Source organism: Fimicolochytrium jonesii (assembly GCF_025526975.1).
Source record: "Fimicolochytrium jonesii strain JEL569 chromosome Unknown EV422scaffold_17, whole genome shotgun sequence".
Lineage (NCBI taxonomy): Eukaryota > Fungi > Chytridiomycota > Chytridiomycetes > Spizellomycetales > Powellomycetaceae > Fimicolochytrium > Fimicolochytrium jonesii.
In genome coordinates this window covers 549,786-574,992 of record NW_026515684.1, presented here as the reverse complement: position 1 = coordinate 574,992, position 25,207 = coordinate 549,786, and the positions used below count along the sequence as shown (strand labels likewise).

Below are 25,207 nucleotides of genomic sequence, written 5' to 3'. Positions count from 1 at the left end.
AAGAGTTCGTATAGTGTGGTAACAATACCGCCATCGCCGTATGGGATGTGGGAGGGAGGCTTCATCCGCAAAGTCCCAGTGTGCGGGTGTGTGTGTGTGTGTGAGGAAAGAGGGAGGGAGGCGCGTTGTCTCTCGCAAAACGCGTTTCGGCTTTAGCGATGAGGGGAAGGGTTAGCCCGTCATTTAGTACGAACACTCACTTCCATGCTCCATTACCCCATTGATTTCCACGACGGCGTAATCGCTCGACTCTCCTCCGCCGGAGCCATTCTCTCTCACAACATACGCATAAAAGGGCGCCACCCTAGGCTGTCCCCTCAAACTTTCCTCGTCATCACCATCATCACCAAAGCAATTCATCAAGTTCATACCACCTTCACTCCATCATGAAGGCGGTTCTAGCATCACTGCTACTCTCCTCGCTGGCGGGTCAGAGCCTTGCTCTGCCGACGCTCAGCGCGCGAAGGTTCGGACAGCAGAACCCCGCGGTGCAGGGTGAGATTAGCGGGGTATGTATTGCGCTGAACATCACATTCCGTAGTGATGTCCCAATCTGATGCTAACGATGCTTTTTCACCACAGCTGAACTTTGCCCAACCAGGCCTCTCAGGCACCCTCTCCGGCACCGTCCCCAGCACCCTCCTCGGCGCCGCCGACCCTTGCGCCAAGCTCCGCCTCGCCGACCAAATCGTCGCCGCGCCCCGCTCCAACCCCGCCGACCAAGCACCCCTCTTCGCAGCCATGAAGCTCGTCAACGCCGAACAGAACTTCAACCCAGCCAACGGCGCCGGCCGGCCCGTCTTCTGTAACGACGGGAACCTCCCTGCTACCAAGCAGCTACGCGGTATCCTCCCGCATATATCCGATGTCGACGGCCTTGTAGGTGCGGCGGCGTATAACACCATCGCGGACGCGACACTCGCGACGGCGTTGAAGGGAGGCAAGAACAAGTCGTGTAGAGGGCAGTCGATCGCGGAGCAGGTCAAGCTGGCCGGATTTACCGACTTCAAGGATTCCGGGGTCGCGCCCCCTGCGCAGACTCAGACTCAGGACCAGACCCCACCGCCTGCCCAGACGCAGGCACCGCCCGCAAAGACTCAGACTCAGGACCAGACACCACCTGCGACTCAGACGCAAGTTGCTACACCTCCACAGGGAGACAAGGATCTCGGTAGCTGTTCGGCTAGCGCCGCGGCACTTATTGTGGGTGTTGGGGTTGATAGCTCTGGCGAACGCGCCCAGGAGGTCAGGTTTGTGCCTGCGGGGTTCCAGAAGGATGCTATCTTTGGTGGACAGGGATCTGCTCTCAATGGCGCTATCGTGGCCAACTTCGTAAGTGCCCCTCTCTCCGTATTAGTCTGAAAACTGTAGAGCCAACTCTCACACTGCATTCCCTTCGATAGATCTGCGACCGCCTAAACGACCAATGCAAAGCCAGCGCCGCCACCGTCACCGCCTGCAGAGCCGCCCAACAGGTCGTCGCGACCGCCGCGGGCGCCGGCACGAAAGGCGGGAAAGTCACCAACCTCAGCGCTGAGCAGTTGAAGGCGCTGGGTGCGTTGGCCGACCAATTCAACAGCAAAATTGGTATCACTACCGATTTGGCCACGTCGCTTCCGGCTCAGGCTCAGGGTGCCAACACCGGATCGAACCAGGGTGGAAACAACAACCAGGGTGGAAACAACAACCAAGGTGAAAACAACAACAACCAAGGTGGAAACAACAACCAGGGCGGAAACAACAACCAAGGTGGAAACAACAACCAAGGCGGAAACAACAACCAAGGTGGAAACAACAACCAAGGCGGAAACAACAACCAAGGTGGAAACAACAACCAAGGCGGAAACAGCAACCAAGGCGGAAACAACCAAGCCGCCCCTCTCGGCTCCTGCACCGCCTCCGCCGCAACCCTCACCGTCGCCCTCGGCGCCGATCCCTCAGGCGACCGCGCCCAAGAAGTCCGTTTCATCCCGGGCGGTTTCCAGAAAGACCCCATCTTCGGATCTCAAGGCTCGGCGCTCAACCCCGCTATTATTGCGAACTTCATCTGCGACAGATTGAACGACCAATGTAAAGCCGCTGCGAGCACCGTTACTGCGTGTCGTGCTGCTCAGCAGGTTGTCGCTGCCAGCGCTGGTCAGGGAATCAAGGGCGCGAAGATTACGAACTTAGATGCCGCGAAATTGAAGGCTCTTGGTCAACTCGCTGACACCTTCAACGCGGCAATTGGCTTGAAGAGTGACTTTGCAGCTACACTCCCCAACTCGGCCGTCTCTCCCTCCAGCGGTTCCGGTTCCGGTAACACCAACACCCCCCCTGCATCATCCGGTCTCGGCTCCTGCTCCAGCACCGCAGCAGCCTTAACGGTCGCGCTCGGCGCCGACCCCGCCGGCGAACGGGCCCAAGAAGTGCGTTTCGTCCCCGCCGGCTTCCAGAAAGACGCTATCTTCGGATCCCAAGGCTCAGCGCTCAACCCGGCTATTATCGCCAACTTCATCTGTGACCGGTTGAATGATCAGTGCAAAGCGGGCGCGGCAACGGTTGGTGCTTGCAGGACCGCGCAGCAAGCCGTTGCTGCCAGTGGTGTCAAGGGTGCGAAAATCTCGGCTCTGGATGCGGATATGCTTAAGGCTCTCGGACAAGTCGCAGATACGTTCAACGCGGCCCTGGGAATCACCACCAACTTCGCTACAACGCTTCCCACCTCTGCCCAACAGGGCGCGGGCTCCAACACCGGCGGCTCCGGCTCCAACACTCCACCTGCCAGCAGCCTTGGCACCTGCTCCCCTGCCGCCGCCGAACTCAAAGTCGCTCTCGGCGCCGACCCCTCTGGCGAGCGCGCGCAGGAGGTTCGTTTCATCCCCGGCGGGTTCCAAAAGGATCCCATCTTCGGTGGTCAGTCCTCTGCCTTGAACCCAGCCATCATCGCCAACTTCATCTGTGATCGCCTGGGTGATCAGTGTAAAGCTGCGAAGGAGATTGTGACGGCGTGCAGGGCTGCTCAGCAGGCTGTTGTTGCTGCTGGACTTAAAGGTGCCAAGATTACTGCGTTGGACGCAGGCAAGTTGAGGGCGCTTGGAGAGGTTGCTGATAAGTTTAACAAAGCTATTGGGATCACCACGACGTTTGCGGAGACGTTGCCGGCTGGAAAGGAAGATGCGCCGCCTGCTGAAATCACCGCGAGCCCTGTTGAGACGACATCTGCTGCTGGTGGGACGCCTACCGAGACTGCGACCGAGACCGCTCCCGCCGTCACTGAAAGTGCCACCGAGATTGCCAGCGAGACCACCACTGCCGTCACTGAAAGCGCCACCGAGACCGCCAGCGAGACCACCGCCGCCGCTGAGACTCCTACCGAGACCGCCGCCGAGACCACCGCTCCCGCTGCTACCGAGAGTGCCACCGAAACCGCCACCGAAACGGCTCCCGCCGCAACCGAAACCGCCGCCCCCATCGACACCAACCCCGGTCCCGACACCAACTCCGACGGCACCGGCGTCGACCAATGTTTCGGCTCCGCCTTCGCCCTCGCCGTCGGCCTCCAGGTCGACGACCTCCCCGACCACGCGGACCAAGTCCGCTTCATCCCAGCCGGTTTCGGCGACGACGACCAAGTCGCTGGTAACACCGCCTCCGCGCTCGACCCGACCTCCATCGCCACCGCCATCTGCACCCGTCTCGCTGGCCAGTGCAACCCCGGGGACGCGGCGATCACGGCCTGCCGTAACGCGCAGGAGGTCGTGAAAGCGGCGGCGGCGGCTGGTGCGAAAGGAGCCAAGATCTCGGCGTTGACCGTCCAGCAGTTGCAGACCTTGGGCAAGGTTGCGGACGATTTCAACAAATCTTTAGGCATCGAGACCACCTTCGCGACGGACTTGCCGCAGTCCAAGTCCGCGTAGATCTCGCCCCTCTTCCTTCTTTGTAGATAGCTTGTACTCTCGATCGATACGGATCAGACTAGGAAGCCCTCTCATTTGTATATCACCCCTTCCCCTTCACCTCCACTTGTAGATTCCGATTAGAGCATTTGTAGAAAGGAAACCCCATCCTTCTGTGACATACCAAACATTTCTGTAGATAAACATGTAGATTTCACGCCGTTTTTTTTGGCTTTTTACAAATATCAAGTTTCGTTTTTGATAAGGAGCTTTCTTCTCGCACATCAATGGTTTCTTTCCCGGATGTAAAGGAGATTGGAGTCACAAGAAATGTCCCAATGCGGGACCGCAAAGTTCTAACGCTCGGCATCTATCACTTCTTTCCAAAACGGGTGTTCGTTTCGTGTTCGTTTTCATCGGACGGGGCTGACCCGTTCCTCAGGATGCGGGGGGTGCGAGCTAACCCTTTGCTTCCCCTTTCCCAGAATCGGCTCCTCCGCATCTGCATCGACGACATCTCCCCATGACGTCCCTCCGTATACAAAATCGGTTCGACATGAGGCAGCTAGCAGAGAGCCAAACAGATCCTTCGGTTCAAAGGGTGAATCTGCCCGGAGCGATCTCCTCGCTGTTTCTCGAACAACTTCTTCCGTGTCTAACGGAAGTCCATCCGTTCTCTTTCCGCTGGTGTAAGCGCAAAAGGCGTGGGGTGATGATTGATGCCAGCACTGAACCGCTATGTACGCGTAATCTGCATGAACTCGATCTTCCTCGTGTCATTGACAATGCTGCATAGATGACAGGAAAGGGCGGATCTCTGCTCTGGTGCGTCGTAGTGAAGACACTCGCTCCTCGATGGCCTTTCTACCCCTGATTCTCCCTGATGCATTTGTAGCCTGGCCCCGATCACCTACTCTCCTTCCACCAGGGACGCTTGAAAATGGTGTACGTTGTCGTCCAGGCAGGGCTGAAGCGGTAACGGGATAGCCTGGCGCCGATCAGCTTTGCGGCGGAGTAGCATCACCGTTGTCCTATTGTAAGCGGTTCGATAGGCATCGTTCCTAGGATTTGTGGTGGGTCAACTCGCGGAGAACGCCACCTCGTACACCAAGACATGTCTTCAGGGCTCCCGGAACAACTCGGACGTTGCTGCTCGCATGCGCCGGATGAAATCTTCGAGCAGTTTCACGGGCTTTGAACGCATAGAGATGGTGGTTCCTGTCTTGAGAGATCTCCGCCCGCACTTCGCTGGCGCTTATCAGAAGGCTATCCCCGCCTTCCCCTTTCGAAGTTCCGGACACGCTCTCGTTGTACCTCTCGTTGTAGACGAGTCGCTCATTGTTCGTGTTACTGTAACCAACGCGCTCCCCCGTTCCCATTTCCAACGCAAAACACTTCGGGAATACATCATATCGGTCAAGTAGCCGAGCGGAAGAACGACACGGCCAGAGACACGAGGACCCTGGCCGAGCCAGAGCCCGAGTGGGAGAAGGCTGACAGCGTTGCAGAGACTCCCGTCTGAAGGAAAAAGAACAGACGACAATGATCAGTACGTAGAACCCAACAACATAGTTTCTAATTGTCTGTATACTCTCATTTCACCCATAGCGGAGAACACCAGGGAAGCAGCCTACGACAACGACAACGGGACCTGTGAGCGAAGCCGACGCGTCGGTCCTGAAACGCGTCCGAAAGCAGCCCACGCGTCGGCGTGACGGCGGAAAGGTCGGCGCTGGCGGAAAACAGCAAAACATCGTCGATCTCCATGATCGCGGGCTCTTGGCGGATGGTTTCTCCAGAGATTCTGCTGCGTACGTACGGACGGCCGCCTCCTGTAGTGATGCATTTCGTGCTTGCCTGGCGGTATGCGTTCAGGTTCGCCGGAGATCACGGTTTTCTTGGAACACGGATGCACGCGCGAAACATTACATCGTCTACAACGCTGCAAGCGCTGTAGATGCCCTTCCATCACTTCCTATGGTTTCCATCCGTAACACTGAGGTATGGCCGCTCTCCTGGCTCCGTCGATACATCACATGGGGTACGAACGCAGCGGATTTTCTGTGGTTTCCAAGAACTTGCCCAGCCATCTGGTCTTTCCCCAGTCGGCCTGGAGGCCATAAATCGCGAACAGAGTGAATCAACCAACATGCGCGTTTCTTTCCATCCGTGCCGTGGATCACGTAATGTCCGAGTTACGCGCTACATAAGCGCCACTGCCCGTCGTGTAAGATTCACGCTTCATTCCGGGAAAATTGAGCCCCTTTGGCGAAGCCGAACGTTTTCTTTCGCAGGTAACTTTTGGCTCGCTGTGGCTCTACTGTCGCGGGAAACGCTGACCAAGTCCACCCTCTTGAACAAGGGAGTCGGGAGGCTATGGGTACAGAGTGTAAACTCTGTTTGAGTTGAGGTAGCAGCGTACGAGCTGCTGTCTTTTTCCTGCTTGGAATGATGTTGTGGTTTCGTTGGCTAAAAGTGCTTGTTGTGCTCTGAGTGGCATCTGCGTCAGCGGCTCTCCGGTCTCCAGCTCATCTCCAGCTCATCTACCTTCTTCTTCATCTCCACTGAGATAGTAATATGGGGTTTCCGGTACACCCACGATGAATTTTGCATCTGCTCCAAATGAATTGGGTCCTTGTACAGTGCCCCGTTGAAAACCATAGGCAGCTGACATGGGTGTTGAATTCCTCCGCCGGGTTCTGAGACAGTTTTGGATGGTTTGGAGACCGGTGTTCACGGTAAGGCGAAGGCACCCAGTCACTGCTCCGTTTGCAGAACCCCAGACAATAATCGGCTTTACTCTACGGGGTATCATCGCGCGCACCACCATAGAATGAGGATTCTGACGCCCTCTTCGTTCCTTGACAATGACCGCGCTATCTGAGAGTCAGCGGGCAAAACCTCGCACCCGACTCAGAATGTGCAGCGGAAGCCTAATTTTTTCCGAGTCGTCCCGCATCCCGTGCTGGTTAACTTCATCTTCCTCATCTGATATAGAACCGTGCTCGTTGGGCTCATTGACACGCCTGCTGCGGTAGCGCCTACTACTTTTGGGCATGCCTTCGGGTGAGGCGTCTTCGTTTAAAGCGAAAGTTTTCCCGGATAACGATGGCGTCCACCCCAACATCCATGGGCACCATCGGAATACGACGGGCCCTCCCGCGGCGGAACCCGATACAAGCTAAGGGTATTGCCAAAATTTTCGGAAGCAACAAACTGATCTCCAACGAGGCACTTCAACCGATGTTGCCGATGGCCCCGAGGGCTCTCAATCCAAGGCTGTGTCCGTCTGCTCAATGTCCTCAGTCCTCCTCGCCAATGCAAGTCCGTGTCGCGTCGCAACCAAAGACTCGCCGCAACTCCTGCAAACTCGTGAGCAAAATCACGTTTCACTCGCGAGTTGGCAGCGTTGCGGCAAGACTCGTCGTCCTCTGATGAATCCGGATGTGCAAGTAGTAAACCCATAAAGCGCCCGCGGACTCGGGGCGGATCTGTAAGACCAAGACCAAAGCGCAATGCTGGCTATCTCATCGGCGAGCTGGGCATTTTCAGCAGGCGTGGGATCAGTTTCATGCAGGTCGGCATGCAAGTTGACGCTACCCCGCATCGACTTGTCCGACCATTCCATTTTCTTGAAGGACCTCGAAAGAAAAGGAAACGGCTTCCAGTCGATGTCTGTTCCGCATGAATGCCGCGGTTGATTCCCCCGACCAGGGAGAGCAAGTGGCCCGGGCGGCCCGAGATTGCAACACCTCGAGATCCAATCGCACTGCAACGACCGCACTTCCCTTTCAGACCGCCCCAGACGTTCTCCCGTCAATGACCGCAAAAGCTCACAGCACTGTGACCGATTGCCTTGGCGACTCGCATCTGCCAGAAAGATCTTGTTCAAAAGTTCGGGCGCTCTTTCCTCTCCCTGCGGGGTGGCATCGGCGTTGGCGGGTCCAATCACTGCCTGCAAGATTCCCCGCAGTGCCGACCCTTTCGTGGTTCTCCTGCCAAGTTTTGCAATGGGTTTGAGCTTTGTTCCCAATGTTTGGACTGCGTATTCTCCTCTTTATGTAGTCCACAAAGAGTGCAGCAAGGCACAGGTTTCGCCCACTCTTACTTGTGCCAAGGTTTCCTCGGTGATTGGACGCACGCGATCACTTGTCACTTACAAGGGCGATAGCGTCAGCGCAACCGTGGGCAAAGTAAGAGAAAGGTTCCCAGCACCACATGCACTGCAAAGCCTGGGCTAATATTTGCGGAGATGATAATGCTAATGCTTATAAAAATGGATAAATACATGTACAAACTAAGGAAGCTACGCCAAGTTTCCAATTCCCAAACCCTTTTTGCTCGATTAATGCTCTAGCCGCCCTGCGGCCCAGGCCAATTCGGGGGTGTGCGTCGAGAGCTATGCAAAAGGCTATCTAAATCCACGCCCCACTACCTAACAATATACTCCTTCCTAACCGCACTCCCATCCCTCACACTTCCCTCCGCATCCCTCACACACACATCCACGATAACCGTCAACTCACGATGGTTATCCGAATGTTTCCTGCACTCAAACGTGCCCGAAATGGTCTCGCCCTTACGCACCTCCAACGCATGCTCGAACGGGAACGCGGTCTGCTTCCAGTGGGTCGGGGTCGTGTACGGCCCTGTGGAGAAGGTGACGTCTTCGATCTGCTCGGGGGACGATGTCGCGTTGCCAGCCTCATCGCGCGCCGTGAAGAAGGTGTCGAACCACCCTAGAAGCCCGTTCACGCGGGCGTCTTTCGTGGCCGTGAGGGTGATAGGCGAGGTGAAATCGAGGTCGGCGACGGTAGTGGATCCGATATCGATGCGTTTCACGGTCTGCACGTCCGCGACGATCATGTCCGGGTCGTAGTGGTCGACGCAGCCGTCGTTGAGGAAGCCGCGTTTCATAACGGCCATGTTGAAGCCGTAGACTTCGTTCCAGAAGTGGTATTTGTCATTGATCCATTCTTCGTCTTGGATGGCGGTGAGGAGGATGTCGGTGCGGGAGGGGGCCATTAGACCGGTGTTGGGTCGGAGCCAGCGGTCGCGCGCGTGCAGGACGGAGTCGAGCATGCCTTCGTAGAGGAGGAAGTAGCCCTGAATCACGTAGAGTAACGCTGTTTAGCAAGTGTGTGCAACAGAATACCAGGAAAAAGCAGGTGCATACCATCCACTCAGAAATGATAATATCGACATGTTCCACCGGAAGGCTGATCTCTTCCACCTTCCCCTGAACGAACGTAATGATCTGATCCAATCCATTATCCTTCACAATCCGCTTCGCCTTGTTGATAATCGTTGAGTTGTCAACCGCAAACACTTTCTTCGCGCCAGCCTTTGCCGCAAACATGGACAAAATCCCCGTTCCGCACCCCACATCCAGGACGATCTTATCCTTGAAGTAGTCTTTGTTGTGGTAGATGAAATCGCGGTACGCTTCCGTCCTCGTGCGGTCCTTCAACATAGACTCGTGGATCTCCGACTCGGCGTAGGACCCAAAGTAGTAGTCCATCTCCCATGTAGGATCGACATCGGGGTCGGCGGTTTCGTCGTCATCGGTGTCGGAGTCGGCGTGGACGTTGGTGGCTTTGGGTTCGTCGAGGAAGGCTTCGCGTACCATGTCTTTGTATTGCCCGAACGCCCTTGTAAGCTCGTCAAGTCTCCGTTCGGCGAGGGATGCGCGCTGTTCCGCTAGGGCCAATTTTGCCCGCAACTCATCTTCGACGGACGTGGGAGCCGCGTCCTTTCCGTTAGGGATCGGCTCCACCACAACATTTTCCTCCTCTTCGTCATCCTCATCCTCGAAAGCATACAGCAATGGGTCGTCGTCCAACACAGGCCGGAGGTACGTGTCATCCGTTGCCCACGCAGCATCTTTGCCTTCCTTCAGAATCTTTTCCGCCGATACAGCCTTCTTCTCCTTTGTGCATGTTCGGATGTAGTTGATCAACCGGATCGAGCCATAAAAGTCGAGACCTATAGAAATTAGAGGCGTGAGCGACGGCTGGTTGGTTGGTAGGTAGGTGAGTAGAGAACGCCCGAGAGTGAGGGGAGTATTGCGCCTTTGGCGTCAATGTGGCTCGGTCCGCTCGCAGCCACCTGGCGGTCTCCCGGACCGAGGCAACCTCCTTACGCTCGGTCTCCGAGTCCGAACCAACCCTGTACCTCGCTTCGCATCGGTCTCGCATCGGTCGCCGCAGACGACCACCATCGCCTCGCTTCCTTCTCAGCTCACTTGGGAGACTCACCTAAATCCCTCCTCAGCGCACCCAAATCAAACCCATGCTGTTCCTTCGCGTGGCTCAGTGCCTCCCCAACACTCCCCAAAACCAGCTCACAAACCAAACATCTACACTCCTCGCCACCCTCCTCATCCTCCCAATCATCCCAGTTCGTATCCTGCTCGTCGCCAAACTCGGAGTGCAAGTCCCGCTCTGCGTCGCCGATAGAGGAGGCGACTTCGAAAGCGTCTGTGGCGGCGGGGTGGGCAATGGGTGCGAGGAAGCCGTTGGTGGTGGTGGTGGCTGTGGTGGCCTCTGTGGGCCTGAGGCCGAAGCTCCTGCTGCTGCTCCCGACAGCGGACATAGCGGCGAGAGCGTGATGGGGGTGTCAGTGGTAAGGCGGTTTGCCAAGGGAAAAGACGAGGAGAAAAGAGAGCGAGAAACGACAAACCTCACGGGAAATAAACTCTGCGGAATCACATGACCAGCGATGACATGACTGAGATAAAGTTCCCTTGCGTCGCGCGTTCCGTCCGAATATGCTTGGGCAATTCTCACTGATCAGAACCCTCGCCATTTGCACAGCAGCATCGCTCGCAAACCCGGCTATTCTCACGGGCCCGAATCGACTACCGACACCTCTCTGTTCTCTCAACGCTCGCTCTAACTCACCCATGTGTAAGTCCCTGCGCCGTTAAGCGTTTCTCTTCCTGCAACCCCGCGAAGTCCAACTTCTGACAATTATCTCCAATCACAGGCAAACACGTATTGAACGCACAGGTCGCTGTCCGTGCGCCCTGCTGCAAGAAGTGGTTCGACTGTCCAGAATGTCACGCTGAGGTTTCGGACCATAATTTGAGGTATGAGGAAGGAGGCACGGGGGGCAGGCGGAGGGACTGGATTGAGGGAAGGGATGAGTGGGTTGGCGGGATAGCGAAGCCGTGGGAGCGGGCGACATCTGATGGAGGAAGGCGCAGGAGTGTGCAAATCCACACTGCCTCTTAGGCGCCAGAATGCCCTTCGCCGATTATTCCCGCAACGACGTCTTTGCTACGGAATTCTTCTGACTCGTTTCGTACACGTAGGAAAACGCTGGAAATGTGCTTTGCGTGTAAGAAGTGCAAGAAGGTGTTTCGGAAAGACATGTCGTGAGTATATCAAGGTCTGGGAATTCTGAGGTTGAGTATTCCCAGCTAATGATATCTGTTTTTAGCAACTACGAGGAGGAAGACGAGTTTTGCCCAAACTGCGACAACCACTATGTCATTGAGGCCAAGACGGCACAAATGGTATGTCTCAAAGGAGTATTGCTGTGTACAGGGCACAGTACAAATTCCTGACACAATCCTCCCAGGGTATCGGCATCGAAGGAGATGACCCACGACTCCAGAGGGATTTCCGAGAAAAGCAAAAGCAATTGCTCGAAGAAGAATTCATGAGCGATCGACTGGGATGAGGAATTCATGAAATGTGGGGAAGTTGGGCGAACGGTTTCGGAGGGAGAGGGGGATGATCCTCCTCAATGTCATACTACGGTTGTTGTATGTGACGTATGGACGTTGAACTTTTTTTTGGCAGGGCTTTGGGGATCGCACTTGGGGAAGCGGCTGAGGCAGCGACGTCGTTCCTGCGCGCCTGAGCGATGGGGGCCGTGGCGTGTATACAAATCGAATATGGATCGGAGCGGACGGTTGCTGGTTCCCAAGAGCAATCAGTACCACCTACCGACGGCGGATTGTGGAAGGAACGGCTTGCAGGTTGCAGTCTGGCCGATGATATATACCACATGAATAGTGAATATGATTCTGGCAGTGTGAACGTGAACGGAAAGCAGGATGTTCTTGTGCGAGCTGGAGACCAACGTGAAATAAATTGCATTCGCGAGTCACGAGGCCTCGTTTGCTCCCCATTTTCCCCCTTTGTTTTTTTCCCTGAGAAACACTCTCTGTCCACTTTCACACATGCCAGCATATGAGAAACAGAGAGTGCGGGACGGGCAGAAGGGCAATTTATTCGCAGCAACACCAAGAGTCCTCCTTACGTCGCAATGACCGCCTTACATATCGGCTATCCGTGCGACAAGCTCCCCTTCGCAGACGACACAGACCCGTACCTCGACAAAATTGGTGGTCGTCCCGTAAGTTTCTACTCTCTTCCCTTCCGCCCGTACCCGTCGAGAAACTCACGTCTTATATCCCTCAACAGGTCTGGTTCACCCCGCACCGCCCCCCACCTGCAACATGGTCCACCTGCACCTCCTGCACCGCGCCCCTCTTCCTCATCGCGCAACTCCTCGCCCAACGCGCCGAATTCGATAAACCCGATCGCGTGCTGTATATCTTTGGATGCAATCGGAGGATGTGTGGGGCTAGGGAGGGGAGCTGGAGGTGTGTTAAGGCTGTTAAGAGGAGGAGGGAACGGGTTAGACGGGAGGCTGCGGAGGTGGGGTTGGCGACACCGAAGAAGGAGAAGGCGAACGTGTTTCCGGATACACCGACGACGACGATGACGGGGAACGGAAAGAACGGGTTCCAAACACCTGTGACGACTGCTGCTACCGTGGCCACACCGCCGTCCTTTTTGCCGACACCAGCCACGTTCTCATTTGGAGATACGTTCACGGGCCCGACGCCCACCAAAACGCCTATGCTGTTTGGAAGTGAGTCACCTGCGCCGGCGTCGCCCTCGCCCGCTCCATCGCCGTTTGGATTTGCTGCTGGATCACCGGCACCGTCGCCTGCGAGCGACTTGCAGAGTCTGTTGGAGTTGCGGGATCGGAAGTATGGTTGGGGCGATGATGAGGACGAGGATGGGGCCGCTGAGAAACAGAAGAAGCCGAAGAAGAAGAAAACGAAGAAGAAACCTAAAAACGGAGAGGGCGTTGTCGATCGTGGGGATACGCTAGTAGACGGAGAAAACGATGCCACTGCAGCCCTGCCAGAGCCCAACACGGAATTAACGACGGACCCCGCCATCGAAGCACTAACGGCTTCCCTGGAAACAAATCTCACACTCTCCACCCCAACCTTAACCTGGTCGTCATCCCCAACCTTCCCAGCCTACCCCCTCGAATTCGTCCCCGAGCCCTCTGACACACCCTCCGAAGACACCTACGCCCACGAACTGGCTCTCCTCGCCGAATACCAACGCACCGAAACCACTTTGGACACCACCGGCCCCACCACCTCGAATTCAGCGGAGGACGCAACATGGACAGGCGAAACGTACGAAAAAACCGCCCCAAAACACTACACCAAATCATTCAAACGGTTCGCGAAATGCGTTGAAGCGGATCCAGAGCAGTGTGTGCGTTACGGGGTGGGCGGGGAGGTTGTGCATTATCGGGAGAGTCGCGACGATAAAGGACGGGGCAAATGCACACGGTGTGGAGGCGACCGGGTGTTTGAGTGCCAGTTGATGCCGATGGTGTTGGGGTTGTTGCCGACGGAGGAGTGTGTGCCGAGGGCTGTGAAACGTGCGAAGGACCCGACAACACCACATCAGCAATTACCATCATCAGCGGCGCAACAATCGTCCAACAGCCTTCCGTCCCAACCACCCTCCCCGCACAAATCACAACGGGAACCGAAAAACACACTATCAACTTTCCTGGACCGGCACGCCGCCGGTATGGATTTCGGGACGGTTATTGTATATACCTGTGCGGTTGATTGTGAGGGTCGGGATGAGCAGCAGGAGGATGGTCAGGAGGACGATGCGTGGGGTGTGACGTATTCGGAGGAACGGGTTGTCGTCGAGATGGAAAGTTTGGTGTAGACTATGTAGCGCTTCACATAAAAAATTCTTCCCTTTTGTGGGATGTTGTATACCCCCTTCGACCCCAACGTAAATATGATACTGTAAAACGCAGAAAGTTAAACTCAGAAATCAAACTTATGGGCGAATACCGGATTTATGATTGTTCTTATGTTATATATGAATTCCATTGACCATTCCCAAAACAGAAAACCCAACCCAAAACAGAGGAACACACGAGACACGCCCGGCCTACACATCCCTTAATCACCCCTTCCAGTCCAACTCATTCGGCCCAAAACCGCCCGGCACCACCCTTCGCCTCCCCCTCAACAAGCTTCGACACGCGCCTGATGACAAAGTACGCGAGGAGGAGGAAGACGAGGGCGAGGGCGCGGTCGATTGTTCGGAGGATTTCTGTTAGGTGTTGCGGGGGTGCGGGTTGGGGTACAGGTGTGGGGGTCGGGGTTGGGGTGGGATCGAGGTGGGGTAAAGGGGTGGGTGAGATTGTTACGGCGTGGGGGGCAGGCGGTTGTGAGGGAGGGGCGGTGGTGGATGATGAGGATGATGATGATGCTGGTGGCGGGACGGCAGACGGTGATGGTGGGATCTTCGCAACGGGGGTGGCGGGTTGAGGTCTGAGTTGTGATGTGGAGGGTTTTGAGTCGATTGGTTGGGTCGACTGGGGTAGAGGTTGATGGGCGGCTATGGACGTAGGAGGTGCCGCGATAGGAGAGACGGGGATATTGGCGTCCGGCGTGGACTCGGCCGTCGCCTGAGAAGGTTTTGCATCCCCAGTAGCAGCATCAGCAGCACCCGGTCCCATATTTTGTCCCGCCCGTCCCTGTCCCTCGCCACTCTCGTCACTGCCCTTCTCCAAACCCGCCGAGGTCGACTCCGCAGTCGAAAACCTAATCTCCGCCTCCCCGCGCACCCTCTCACTCGGCGCCACGGCTTCATCAGGTAACACATCCCCACAACAAACCCCACAAACCCCACACCTCCACCCCCGACTCCTCCCCGCCAACACCCTGCGTTCCTCAACCGTATAATCCAGCGCCCCAATCGCGCCATCCCCTTTAGTCGGCAAAAACGAAATCAGCGCAACGAGAGCGAGTCGCACGCCCCAGGCTGGCCGCCAGTATTCGGGGTGGTGGCCGGTGATGGAGAGACAGATCTTTTTGCCGACCTCGAAACGCCCGTTGGGGGTTAGGAAGGAGATGTTGGGGGGTTTGAACGGGTAGTCGGGGGGGAAGATGAGTCTAGAGAGCGATTATGGGTTGTGGGGTGTTAGATCTTCTGATGAACGCTACGGTCATGTACGATTGAGACGTTAAGCGTACCTGCCGTGATAGCGCCCGCCTTCAAACCCGGCCTCCGGCGGTCCGCGGATCGTAAAATGCCTGCGCAACAGAAAGACCATCAGGAGACAGAACATCAAAACATTCAATGGATACCAACTCAATTCGCCAGCAACCCTGGCATATACAGCCGGACCTGCCTCAACACGGAGAGCCCACATCCCCTGACAAGCCCCAACCCACCATTCAAACAGATTATCCTCCAACGGCGCGGCGGTGAACTCCGGGCTCGGGTCAGCCTGCAAATCCGACAGTTCTTTCATGAGCCGTTTGACGGCCGCTGAGCGGGATGCTCCTGACATTGTCGCAGGAGTACTTCTGGGGTTCGCGATGAGAGTTCGTGATGTTGCAGTGATATTTGTATGGGCCCAACAGAAAGCCCTGCCGCTCGTCCCTACTTTGATGTCTGACAAACCACAGGTTTTGCGAAGGTAAGAGGGGGAGACGCAGATTGGGGGCTACTGTGCCTACTGTGCCCCGTCGCCTGGTAGGATGCGCTCGACAGCTGTCCGGCAAAACGCAAACAGAAGCGGAAAGACGCGTGAGGGCTCTCTCCCACCGGTTCCCATCACAAGCAAGACTGGGCGGCGCTTAGGTTCCATCCCGTCCCATCGCTAGCAAACCCACTCGTAAACCATGTCCCGCTCCGCCCGCACCCTCCCCTCGACGCTGCGCATCCACGCCCTCGCGCGTCACCTCACCCACCACAACCTCGCCATCCCTCTTGCCAGCCCGCTCGCAATCCCCGCCGCCGCCATCCCCTCTTCAGCGCATGCTTACAGTACGAACGCTGGCGCAGGAGCGGGCGTGGCTCCAACATCGTATGCGGCATTGACATATAAGCAGTTTGGGAACCCTACTGATGTGTTGAGGTGTGTGATTTTGTGTTGGGGACAGGTTGGAGGAGAGGGAAGAAGGGACGGAAGGATGCGGGATACCACCAGAATCTTAACGCAGGAAGAAGAGATTGATTTGGAGATCCTTCATTTGTCCTTACTGTCCTTTAACGGCGAATCCTAGATTGGTACAAGTGCCGCTCCCACCGCTCACATCCTCAACCGTACACGTCCGTTTCTTGGCGAGTCCTATCAATCCGGCGGACATCAATCAGATCCAAGGTGGGTTTGTCTGTCCAAGAGTATATGAAGATCACCGCATCGGAACATTTTCCCACAACAACGCATCTCCCACAGGTGCATACCCCATCAAACCAACCTTCAACGACACATTCGGCGCCATCGGCGGGAACGAAGGGGTCGCGGAAGTGATCGCGGCCGGCAGCGATATTAAGGGTTTGAAGGTTGGCGATTGGGTCATTCCTGAGGACAGCGGATTTGGTACGTTGCATTTTGTGACATGCGGATGTGGTGAGCGGTCTATTGAGGGTTGAGTTATGATGTAGGAACATGGAGAACGCATGCACGTTTTACGGAGGCGGAGCTGATCAAGTTGCCGAAGGAGGGCGTGTCGAAAATTGCAGCTGCTACTATTAGCGTCAACCCGTGCACTGGTGAGAAAAACACATATGGACTGTGAAAAAGGACGACTTGGCACGCTGAAGACTGAACTGACCCTATCCCAGCATACAGAATGCTGAAAGATTTCGTTGACCTGAAGCCGGGGGATGTGGTTATCCAGAACGGCGCCAACTCGGGGGTCGGTCAGGCCGTTATCCAGCTCGCGAAGGCGTGGGGGTTCAAAACCGTCAATGTCGTGCGTGATAGGTATGAGCAAAGATCGGTTCGATGATGCAAGTTCACCACACATCCCTTCACGATCACTAGGTCACTCATACTATCCCCCACTAGACCCAACATTGATGACCTCCGCGCCCACCTCACCTCCCTGGGCGCCGACCTGGTCATCACCGAACAAGATCTGCGGACACCCGAGACAGCTGCAAAGATCAAAGCACTTGCTGCTACCAGTAACGACGATGGGGACTACAAGAAGGGAGGGGGAAGCGTCAAGCTGGCGTTCAATTGTGTGGGCGGGCAGAGCGCTACTAACCTTGTGAGGCTTCTGGGGTGAGTTGTGATCGAGAGTTGTTGTTTGATTGACTGTGAGAGCTGGTGTTTGATTCATGTTCCGAGTGTCCGACTTACCCACCGACTATGATTTTTGATTGAAGCCACGATGCCCACCTCGTAACCTATGGCGCCATGTCCCGCACCCCGCTGACCTTCCCGACCTCCCCCTTCATCTTCAAAAACCTCTCCTGTCACGGCTTCTGGATGGCCCGCTGGAACGCACGGCACGACAACTCCCTGCGTGAGCGCATGCTGGTGGATTTGTGTGGCATGATTGCCAAGGGCCAGTTGAGGGAGGTGCGGTGGGGGAAGGTGGGGTTTGCCAAAGGCGTGGGGAAGGAGGAGGAGAGTAGGTTGCTGGCGGCGGTGGGGAAGGCGGGTGAGGGGTTTGCGGGCGAGAAGAAGGTTTTCGTTATGTAAATCTATCCTGTCGACCACGGCATCATCACTTTCTAACATTGCGTATTCGCAAGCGATCGGCGTCACTATCGTCCCTTCCTCCCTGTTTCATTGCTTATTATCATTCAATGCCCCTTCACGTTTGGGCCGGCTTGTAAACACAGATATCTGATTCATTTCCCCGTGCTTTATGGTTTTGCCTCATAACCATAGACAAAGCTGTATGCATCTGTATATATCCTGAATAGCGCGCATGCGATGGCTTGAACTTCCCTACTCTAGAATGGGCGAGGATTACTACAGTGCATTACCTTTCTGTTGGGCAAGAAGGCGGGTACCGATTTCCCAAGCGCTTTGACGCGTGAGCAACGTGTCGCTGAATAAAAGCGATCACGTAATAGATGTTTCGTCACGTGAGGCTCTCTTTCGGACATTTCTTTCCGGGATGTTCGAAGTCTTTGACGACTGCCAAGAAGCATCTGGCCTATTTGGACCCAAGTCCGTTGAGATTGCCAGAAGCTACAAAAATTCATGGAATGCTTCACTCCTCTTCTTAAAATCACCGCCTTGCCAAATGTAGCTGCGTCTCCTTTGAAGTCTGTCTAAAAGTCTCAGACCTCAATCATTATATGGGAATCGCTAACGACGCTACCCTGACTCTGTGACATGGTGACATGACTGTCACCATACCCACCATTGACAATACAACGCATACCGTCTCTGCATACATATCGCATTACACGCTCCAGGCCTAGCCGCCGCCACTACCATTGACCCACCAAGTCCAAATCAAGGCCCTGACGGAGTTGATGGCGGCGGAGGTGGAGCTGGTGATGAAGACAACAAGATCGGCTGCAGATAGCGAGGAGTACGAGGGACATTGCAGAGATTGATGCTGTTTCTCTACTGTCGTTTTCTTGAGGTGTTCTGGATACCATCATCGTCCGGGGTCGGTATGGTCCTGGCTGTTCCCACTTGAAGCCACGCAAGCCCCGAAGAATCTTCGCCACGTTGAAGGTTCTGATGATTTCAGGAGGTCCAAAGGGATGGATGGCATTTGGATTCCTGTCCTGTCGTAAACGTCCTCAGAAACGGTAGAAGGCCGTCAAGCGATGAGTCAGTCAGCCATACGCAGCGGTTAGTTACTGTGAATCACTGTGAGTTAACCGGAGCGACGCCGTGACGCAATCACTCAATCACTCAGAGAGACCCCCCCGGAGACTTCGCATGAATCAGAGAGAGAAGGAGAGGCCTATGTTTCACTCCCAGTCTCCCAGCACCCACCTCCAGCCCAGCCCACAACCAGACGGACATGCCAGTGACTGCATTGGGAGTCGCAACTACATACTCGTCCTCGTCAGCTGCATCCCCTCTTGCCAAACACCACTGACTTCAGGTATGTACGTACGCAGCATGGTGTTCTGCCTACCCCAGCACGAACGTGTAGGCACAGACGGTCAACCGCGAAAACCCGCTCCCCACATTTGTCAGTGGGAATTATTATCCGGCCTCTCATATTTTCCACTCCTACAGAACTGTACTCGCAGCCAATCTCTCCCAACGACACCAGTATAACACCGGTCGGTCTCGTCGCCCAACAACACCTTATTGTTTTCCGTCCGAAACTGGACGAGGACCAGACGAAGACTTTCCCCACAAGTTGTTAAATAGCTCACACACTTCAGCAAATCAAACTTCGCGTTCCCTCGTACGGTCGGTCATAGCATCACGAATGTTGGTCACCAGCGACGGAGAAGACGACGGTGATAGCGCACGCAGCTCCCTTAAACCTACCACTACCACCACCACCACCACCACTCCCGTAACTTCACAAAGTTACAAGCGCCAAGTTCGCCTCTCCCGCCAAACCCGTACAACCATGCCAGGCCGCCATATCTTCCTCTTGCTCGTTTTCACCCTTCTCCTAGCACTTAACTACGGGGGGGTGAACGCCATCTCGATCTATGTCGTGCCCGTGGAGTATGAGCCGGCGGTTAGCGATATTACGGCTTGGAGGATTGATGGAACTCAGCAGTCGTTTCCCGATGGCGTCGATAGGTTGATTGATAGTGGGGATATCAGTGGCGGGGTTGCGGTGAGTTTTCGAGCGGAGCGAGGAGAATACTTGAGGGTTCCGAACGGAGTGAGGACTTGCTTGAGGCGCGAGCCATGTTATGCGAGCCGTGAGCGAAGCGAGCGATGGTGGCCCGTCTGCAACGAGCGAAAGGGAGGTGCCGGGATGGTTCGGTCTGGGAGACCGCTAGGTCGACCACAGCGAACGCCCCTTCGCGAGTGAAGCGAGTTCCCATTGCGCCAAAGGCGCAATGTTTCCCCTAACTGCAGTTCTTAGCGAGCGCCGGCGAGCTTAGCACACGCAGCCCAATCTCCTCGTCGCGAGCGGAGCGAGCAGGGTATCGTTAAATCATCAACCATCCATCATCCATCAACCATCAATTCCAAGGTATCGTTTCATCCATCAACCATCAACTGACGTCTACTTCATCCGATCATTCACAGGGCATCATGCGCGATTTTGGAAATGGTTGCGACCCTAACCCCTCCCTCGCCAACACCAACTACACCTTCATCGCACTCATCAACGCCTCCGACGAGACCCCAAAGTCCAACTGCAGTCTCACCCGCAGAATCCGCAACCTTGAATCCTCCACGTACCTCCGCGGCTTCTTCGTCCTGCTCCCCGACCCGCCCGTCACGAAGGAGTACAACACCGCGTACCCGATCCTCACTATCGACAATACCATTTACAACATGCTCCACTCAACACTACGCCCCGTCGGAGCCAACAGACTTATGCGAGCCATGGTCATCGAAGACCCCCTCAACAATCGCGTATGGCGATACGTCCTCCTCTCCGCCGCCGTCCTCTTTGCATGCATCGCGTCGTTCACCATCACCGTACATTGCTGGCTCGCGCATCGGCGGTTGCAGATGTACAGGGACGTGTTGAGAACTGGAGCGCATGAAGAATTGGGTGTTGGGTGGATGGTGGGTGGGAGGAGGGATGGGAGGCATACGCTGCCGCAGGGGGTGGTGGATACGTTCCCGATCAAGGTGTTTCATTCTAAGGGTGGTGGGGCCACTGCGAAATTTGATGGTGCGGAGAAGATGGCTACCAACGAGAAAATCGTTGATCCACACGTGACAAAAGTGTCACCGCCTGTTGCACGGAATGCGGTCGCACCAGCCGCTGAGCCGCCCCTTACTCCCACTCCCGCCACTCCCACTACGGACCCGGAACCACTCCACCCCCTCACGGACGCCGTCGACACCACGGAATCCCCACCCACCCTCCTTCGCCAACCCTCCCTCGCCTCGACCCGCCGCGCCAAATCCATCCGCTCGATCCGAACCGTCCGCTCCGGCCGGTCGGCGCATACAGTGGACGGTGGCGTCTCAGCGGACACGTGCGCGATCTGCCTGGACGAGTATGAGGAAGGCGTGACGTTGAGAGAGTTGCCGTGCGGGCATTGTTTCCATGCTGAGTGTATTGGTGCGTATTACCACGTTCTCCATCATCTGTTCTTTGCCTTTTACGTACACGCATTCATTGACAATCTCGTTGAATATTTCTACAGACCCATGGCTAACAGAACAATCCTCCCAATGCCCCCTCTGCAAAAAAGACGCGACCCCGGAACACGTGCGTCTCGAATGGGAGAAACGCGCGGCTGGGTTTGGGTTCAATGCCGGCGATTTGGAGTTGTTGGATATTACTATGGCTGAGGAGGGGGGTGGTGTTGCGAATGCCCGAGAGGATGCACAGGTTGTTTCTTCATCTACGCCTGATACGGCGCAACAGAGTGAAACGGGGACACAGACAGCGACATCAAGACGACCACCCAGCACAACAGTGATGCCACCGTGGCAACGACGATCGGCAAACGTGCGTGTGTCGAGGGGACCGGCGGCGTTGTTTATTTCGCCGTTGCTGGCGGAGAGGTTTGCGGGTGGGGCTGTTTCACCCGCGACTGCTGTGTCTCTGGGTGTGGAGAGAAGCGGGGGTGAGGGTGCAGAGGGTGGGGCGGAGACCGCTGCCGCTCCAGCGGAGGTGATCGACACCACAACCAGCGGAACAACGGACACAGCAAGGCAGGACGCCATTCAGCACGCGTAGATGTTTCGCTTCGTCTATAGCACCGCAGCAGCACACCGCTCTCGTTATCGTCTTGCACATTTCAGTTTTTGGTCCCCTCCTCCCCTTGCCTCGCGCCTCCTCCCACACCCGCGTATGCCACATTTCACTCCCATAGACTCCCCAGACGGCGTGCCCACCTCCCCCCGTCTTCCCTCGCAGCGACCCCCTTTTGTTTCTTAGGTACTCTCTTGATCGTTTGTTTCTCTGGTTTCGCTTCTGCTGTGCGCTGGCGTGCGATTGGGCGAAGAGGGGAATGGGGGTGTTGTAAATTTGTATGTTTTGTATGGTCTGTAAATAGGATTTCTGGTCATCGGTGGTATTGATCGAAGAAGCCTCTACAGCAGAGGTCTTTCGCTGATGGAAGGAATGATCTATTGAGAAGGGCCGCCAAAGAGCAAAATTGTGGAGGGGGGCTGACGATTTGGAGAGACAAAAAGATTGTGCACGAAGCGAGATTCGAACTCGCGCCTCTTACGAGATTGGAACTTGAGACCAACGCCTTAGACCAACTCGGCCATCCGTGCTCGTTAAATCCTCTATGGCATGCAAAATGGGATACTAAAAACAAAGGCCGAAAAACAAGGGCCTGTGATCATTTTATAGAGTGCATAATACATGGAGTGGTTGAGGGCAGCAGATAGGTTCCATCTCTCCTTCACGCTCTAGATCTACAGTACGTCCAGTGGGATATTGCGGGCGGGCGGATGCGCGTCAGTTTAACGTAACAAGTCTCAGCAAGGTGTTTTTGTGGTGTGCGATGCAGTTGAATATATGGTCCTCTAGAAGCATAAACGGTATTCATTGCCCATATCTGTTGCACTACCACAATGTATGTTGACGTAGATCGTTCAACCCGTCTGTAGGGACGCAGAAAATCTCAACTCCGGTGATATATTTGCCCCAACATCCAACAACGTCGCCTACGTACATGCGAGAAAACCCGTAAGTGAAATAGAGCGTACAGAGAAGGCAGATGATGCTCTTCACTACAGGGAGGGTGGACACCATTCTCTCCAATTCGCTTCCGAACGAGGCGCGATGCAGGCATGGAGGGGCGAGTTATCGGGCATTGGAGGGGCATGTCGGGTGCTGACCGTGTTTAAGGACTCTACAGAGGACGATTTGCCGAGTTTAGAGTGGTAGATGCACTTGAAGTGATGATGAGGGATGTGTTGGGTTAAGCCGATTTGGGTAGCGGGTGGTGAAATCCGTCCGTGAGATGTTCCCTTAAGCCGTCGCTCTCGGCACCATGTTGACATATACGAGCCGAATGTGAAGAGTGGTGAAAATCACGAACCAGGGAAAGAAAGAAGAGTAGAAGTCACGGTCAGTATGTTGTTTGAGAAGTAACGGTGCAATTTGGGATTACACATTGTGGGCCGAGGCCCCTGCTCTTCCAATACTGTGGGGCGAACCCAAGAGCAAAACAGTCATCCCCTCCACATCTGCAGCTCAGTTTTCAGGTATGACCGTTCAAGTGGGACTCAATAGCAGTCCAGACTTCAGGAGAGAGCAGGGCCGAGTCTTACCCCACCGCGAGTTGACAACTCCGATGAGGCTCGAAGTCGGAGATGCACGTTGATATGGGCTACCCCACCATCCCCCTATAAACGAAGTATAGGAGGGGCCTAAGCTTCTGGTCTGCCAAAGCAGGAAGCCAGAAAGCAAAGGACCGAAAGCGCCTGCGTGACAGACACCCCCAGGCTTGACCCAGGCGCACGTCCACCTGTCCCAGTGGAAAATAAAGGATGTGGGCGACATCACACTCACCGTGTTTGCGGAGGAGGGCAGCTTTCTTCAATGCGTGTCTTCAGAGTTCCGGGAGAAACGCAACGGGCGGTTTTCGGAGGAGCCAGGAGCCTGCGACGACTGCAACCGATGTTGAGTGGGAAACCCGTGGGAAACCCTTCTCCTTCTCCCTCACCTCGTCCGCCCGAGCCTTCCAGGTCCACTGCTTCTCGCCTCCGCAGCAGCGCAGCTCCAGAGTGGCTCGAGAGGCACCAAATGCCACCAACGGACGCGTAATTTCGTGAGTCCACCTTCCCAACTGTCTGGTGGATGATGGAAAGTGCATGACATGCCTTCCTCATGTGGTAGGAATTCATCAATCACAAAGGTGAACACTTCCAAAGCACGTTGAATGATGTGCGTCAATCTGAAGTTCTTGTTTTTTCTCGTTTTCTGAAGACCGCCCCTGGGACCGCACTGGAAGGGACGTCAGGCCGCAAGCGCACAGCAAGCGCAGACTCTGGTGGCGATAGTGACGAGAGCGAAGGAGCCCGGAAGCGGCGTAAACTCAAGGGTCTCCTGGACGAAGCGGACGAGGATTCCCTGAATGCCAGCGGCATAATGCTCTGCGGCGTACCCGCCCGCATCACCCTGTACCATCACATCCTGGGCAACACGTTGGCGGGGAATGAGTTCGACACCAGCAAATTGCAGCCGATCGAAGGGCTGGTGGGCATGCCCTTGAAACGGATGAAGGAAGCGTTGGCTCGACTGAAAAGCCATGGAGTGGCAGGTGTTGGAGCAGAGATCGGCGTGTCTCTAGACACGACGACCGTTTTTGTCCATGACGCACTAGACGTGCTCAGGAAATGGTATGTTCATCGTCTTGTCATTGATTTTGGCTCCAGGTCCTAACGTGTCTTTGATGATCCAACCGTAGCTTGATGCACTCGGAGGCAGGCCATAGATCGCCAGATATGGTCCCGCTGGATGGACCTCCTCGAAGACCCAGGAATGCTGATTCAGTACGGTGAGACCGGCAGCAGCGCTCACCAGGCGGTCCGTGGACTGGAAAGCGTTCGTTTGGTTGACTGGACGATTTGCGACCAATCAACTCAGGAAGCACGTGGCGAGGAGATCTTTTCGGGCGAGAGCCTTGGGGGAGCGACAGCAGGCCAGCTCGATCAGTAGAATCCGCAAATCGGCGCGGAGTGCTCAGGACACCGCCGTGAGTCTGCTGGCCAGGACGCATCAGCTTGAGGTTCCGTGGATCCTTTTCTTCAAAGAAAAGGCCTTGGTCTTTCTTGTGAAGCCGACGGCACATTCTGGCAATGTCTGCAAGGCGGTGTTCGTGGGCTGCGTCCAAAACCTCTACCTCTCCACGGAGGCGGGTATCATCTCCGACCTCGTGAAAGGTGCCGCCATCATGCGCCCTGTCCGTGACCGCCTAGCTGTGATTCGCCAGGCCCTGGCAGCCAACCCCTCTCTTGAGCTATCCTGAACGCATTTTCAGTTCACATAGAGCAGTATATTTTGATACGCACATCTTTTTCTTATTTACATGCTGATTTATAACTTTCTACGCAAATACCTAACCAAGTTCATACGGGTTCCCATCCAAGTTCATACGCCGCAAATCAGATCGTCCTAACGAAGTGAATCTACTCCA

General features: G+C 55.5%; 9 protein-coding genes and 1 non-coding gene across 10 annotated transcripts; 6 read left to right on the top strand and 4 right to left on the bottom strand.

Moving 5' to 3' along the window:
- The first annotated feature begins 185 nt into the window (after positions 1-185).
- On the top strand, positions 186-1,586 carry EV422DRAFT_115397 (uncharacterized protein). The gene is made up of 3 exons (XM_053064632.1): positions 186-509; positions 583-1,332; positions 1,435-1,586. The coding sequence occupies exons 1-3, from the start codon at positions 387-389 to the stop codon at positions 1,543-1,545; spliced, it is 984 nt and encodes a 327-aa protein (XP_052924377.1). The 5' UTR covers positions 186-386; the 3' UTR covers positions 1,546-1,586.
- A 6,723-nt stretch (positions 1,587-8,309) lies between these two features.
- On the bottom strand, positions 8,310-9,399 carry EV422DRAFT_497883 (S-adenosyl-L-methionine-dependent methyltransferase; the record flags this gene model as incomplete). The annotated part of the gene is made up of 2 exons (XM_053067972.1): positions 8,310-8,984; positions 9,055-9,399. The coding sequence occupies 2 exons, from the start codon at positions 9,397-9,399 to the stop codon at positions 8,310-8,312; spliced, it is 1,020 nt and encodes a 339-aa protein (XP_052924376.1).
- A 1,164-nt stretch (positions 9,400-10,563) lies between these two features.
- On the top strand, positions 10,564-11,964 carry EV422DRAFT_534953 (uncharacterized protein). Its single transcript, XM_053070713.1, has 5 exons — positions 10,564-10,786; positions 10,866-10,968; positions 11,194-11,256; positions 11,322-11,397; positions 11,463-11,964. Exons 1-5 carry the CDS (start codon positions 10,648-10,650, stop codon positions 11,562-11,564), a joined length of 483 nt encoding a protein of 160 aa, XP_052924375.1. The 5' UTR covers positions 10,564-10,647; the 3' UTR covers positions 11,565-11,964.
- Positions 11,965-12,049: 85 nt separating this feature from the next.
- On the top strand, positions 12,050-14,014 carry EV422DRAFT_534952 (uncharacterized protein). Its single transcript, XM_053070712.1, has 2 exons — positions 12,050-12,245; positions 12,314-14,014. Exons 1-2 carry the CDS (start codon positions 12,156-12,158, stop codon positions 13,883-13,885), a joined length of 1,662 nt encoding a protein of 553 aa, XP_052924374.1. The 5' UTR covers positions 12,050-12,155; the 3' UTR covers positions 13,886-14,014.
- On the bottom strand, positions 14,015-15,941 carry EV422DRAFT_574182 (Non-canonical ubiquitin conjugating enzyme 1). The gene is made up of 5 exons (XM_053073183.1): positions 15,409-15,941; positions 15,208-15,267; positions 14,835-15,126; positions 14,604-14,738; positions 14,015-14,474 (listed from the first exon to the last, which is right to left on the bottom strand). The coding sequence occupies exons 1-5, from the start codon at positions 15,525-15,527 to the stop codon at positions 14,151-14,153; spliced, it is 930 nt and encodes a 309-aa protein (XP_052924373.1). The 5' UTR covers positions 15,528-15,941; the 3' UTR covers positions 14,015-14,150.
- EV422DRAFT_534946 (uncharacterized protein) lies at positions 15,840-18,004 on the top strand. Its single transcript, XM_053070711.1, has 7 exons — positions 15,840-16,097; positions 16,246-16,343; positions 16,419-16,562; positions 16,628-16,735; positions 16,808-16,949; positions 17,034-17,252; positions 17,357-18,004. The coding sequence occupies exons 1-7, from the start codon at positions 15,862-15,864 to the stop codon at positions 17,673-17,675; spliced, it is 1,266 nt and encodes a 421-aa protein (XP_052924372.1). The 5' UTR covers positions 15,840-15,861; the 3' UTR covers positions 17,676-18,004.
- Positions 18,005-18,906: 902 nt separating this feature from the next.
- On the top strand, positions 18,907-22,139 carry EV422DRAFT_534940 (uncharacterized protein). The gene is made up of 4 exons (XM_053070710.1): positions 18,907-19,050; positions 19,188-19,749; positions 20,172-21,165; positions 21,251-22,139. Exons 2-4 carry the CDS (start codon positions 19,387-19,389, stop codon positions 21,787-21,789), a joined length of 1,896 nt encoding a protein of 631 aa, XP_052924371.1. The 5' UTR covers positions 18,907-19,050; positions 19,188-19,386; the 3' UTR covers positions 21,790-22,139.
- Positions 22,140-22,251: 112 nt separating this feature from the next.
- Positions 22,252-22,334, bottom strand: EV422DRAFT_t93. The gene has a single exon. It is a non-coding gene; the product is annotated as a tRNA-Leu (tRNA).
- A 69-nt stretch (positions 22,335-22,403) lies between these two features.
- EV422DRAFT_534935 (uncharacterized protein) lies at positions 22,404-23,127 on the bottom strand. Its single transcript, XM_053070709.1, has 2 exons — positions 22,739-23,127; positions 22,404-22,667 (listed from the first exon to the last, which is right to left on the bottom strand). The coding sequence occupies exons 1-2, from the start codon at positions 22,816-22,818 to the stop codon at positions 22,466-22,468; spliced, it is 282 nt and encodes a 93-aa protein (XP_052924370.1). The 5' UTR covers positions 22,819-23,127; the 3' UTR covers positions 22,404-22,465.
- Positions 23,128-24,159: 1,032 nt separating this feature from the next.
- On the top strand, positions 24,160-25,039 carry EV422DRAFT_568921 (uncharacterized protein; the record flags this gene model as incomplete). Its single annotated transcript, XM_053072704.1, has 3 exons — positions 24,160-24,410; positions 24,479-24,568; positions 24,658-25,039. 3 exons carry the CDS (start codon positions 24,160-24,162, stop codon positions 25,037-25,039), a joined length of 723 nt encoding a protein of 240 aa, XP_052924369.1.
- Between the last annotated feature and the right edge of the window lie 168 nt (positions 25,040-25,207).

What these genes read in the sequence shown, in the direction of transcription:
- EV422DRAFT_574182 (XM_053073183.1), bottom strand. Translation starts at nt 15,527, where the DNA reads ATGTCAGGAGCATCCCGCTCAGCGGCCGTCAAACGGCTCATGAAAGAA. An exon ending in GGCGGGCGCTATCACGGCAG is followed by an intron (nt 15,127 to 15,207) that starts GTACGCTTAACG and finishes ATCGCTCTCTAG; the next exon opens with ACTCATCTTCCCCCCCGACT. An exon ending in GTGGGGTTTGTTGTGGGGAT is followed by an intron (nt 14,739 to 14,834) that starts GTGTTACCTGAT and finishes GCGGGTTTGGAG; the next exon opens with AAGGGCAGTGACGAGAGTGG.
- EV422DRAFT_534952 (XM_053070712.1), top strand. Translation starts at nt 12,156, where the DNA reads ATGACCGCCTTACATATCGGCTATCCGTGCGACAAGCTCCCCTTCGCA. An exon ending in ACAAAATTGGTGGTCGTCCC is followed by an intron (nt 12,246 to 12,313) that starts GTAAGTTTCTAC and finishes ATCCCTCAACAG; the next exon opens with GTCTGGTTCACCCCGCACCG.
- EV422DRAFT_534953 (XM_053070713.1), top strand. Translation starts at nt 10,648, where the DNA reads ATGCTTGGGCAATTCTCACTGATCAGAACCCTCGCCATTTGCACAGCA. An exon ending in TCGCTCTAACTCACCCATGT is followed by an intron (nt 10,787 to 10,865) that starts GTAAGTCCCTGC and finishes CTCCAATCACAG; the next exon opens with GCAAACACGTATTGAACGCA. An exon ending in AGGCCAAGACGGCACAAATG is followed by an intron (nt 11,398 to 11,462) that starts GTATGTCTCAAA and finishes CAATCCTCCCAG; the next exon opens with GGTATCGGCATCGAAGGAGA.
- EV422DRAFT_534940 (XM_053070710.1), top strand. Translation starts at nt 19,387, where the DNA reads ATGTTGGTCACCAGCGACGGAGAAGACGACGGTGATAGCGCACGCAGC. An exon ending in ATATCAGTGGCGGGGTTGCG is followed by an intron (nt 19,750 to 20,171) that starts GTGAGTTTTCGA and finishes GATCATTCACAG; the next exon opens with GGCATCATGCGCGATTTTGG. An exon ending in TTTCCATGCTGAGTGTATTG is followed by an intron (nt 21,166 to 21,250) that starts GTGCGTATTACC and finishes ATATTTCTACAG; the next exon opens with ACCCATGGCTAACAGAACAA.
- EV422DRAFT_534935 (XM_053070709.1), bottom strand. Translation starts at nt 22,818, where the DNA reads ATGGTGTCCACCCTCCCTGTAGTGAAGAGCATCATCTGCCTTCTCTGT. An exon ending in ACTTACGGGTTTTCTCGCAT is followed by an intron (nt 22,668 to 22,738) that starts GTACGTAGGCGA and finishes GCGTCCCTACAG; the next exon opens with ACGGGTTGAACGATCTACGT.
- EV422DRAFT_115397 (XM_053064632.1), top strand. Translation starts at nt 387, where the DNA reads ATGAAGGCGGTTCTAGCATCACTGCTACTCTCCTCGCTGGCGGGTCAG. An exon ending in TGCAGGGTGAGATTAGCGGG is followed by an intron (nt 510 to 582) that starts GTATGTATTGCG and finishes TTTTCACCACAG; the next exon opens with CTGAACTTTGCCCAACCAGG. An exon ending in GCGCTATCGTGGCCAACTTC is followed by an intron (nt 1,333 to 1,434) that starts GTAAGTGCCCCT and finishes ACCAATGCAAAG; the next exon opens with CCAGCGCCGCCACCGTCACC.
- EV422DRAFT_534946 (XM_053070711.1), top strand. Translation starts at nt 15,862, where the DNA reads ATGTCCCGCTCCGCCCGCACCCTCCCCTCGACGCTGCGCATCCACGCC. An exon ending in GTCAATGTCGTGCGTGATAG is followed by an intron (nt 16,950 to 17,033) that starts GTATGAGCAAAG and finishes ATCCCCCACTAG; the next exon opens with ACCCAACATTGATGACCTCC. An exon ending in AACCTTGTGAGGCTTCTGGG is followed by an intron (nt 17,253 to 17,356) that starts GTGAGTTGTGAT and finishes TTTTGATTGAAG; the next exon opens with CCACGATGCCCACCTCGTAA.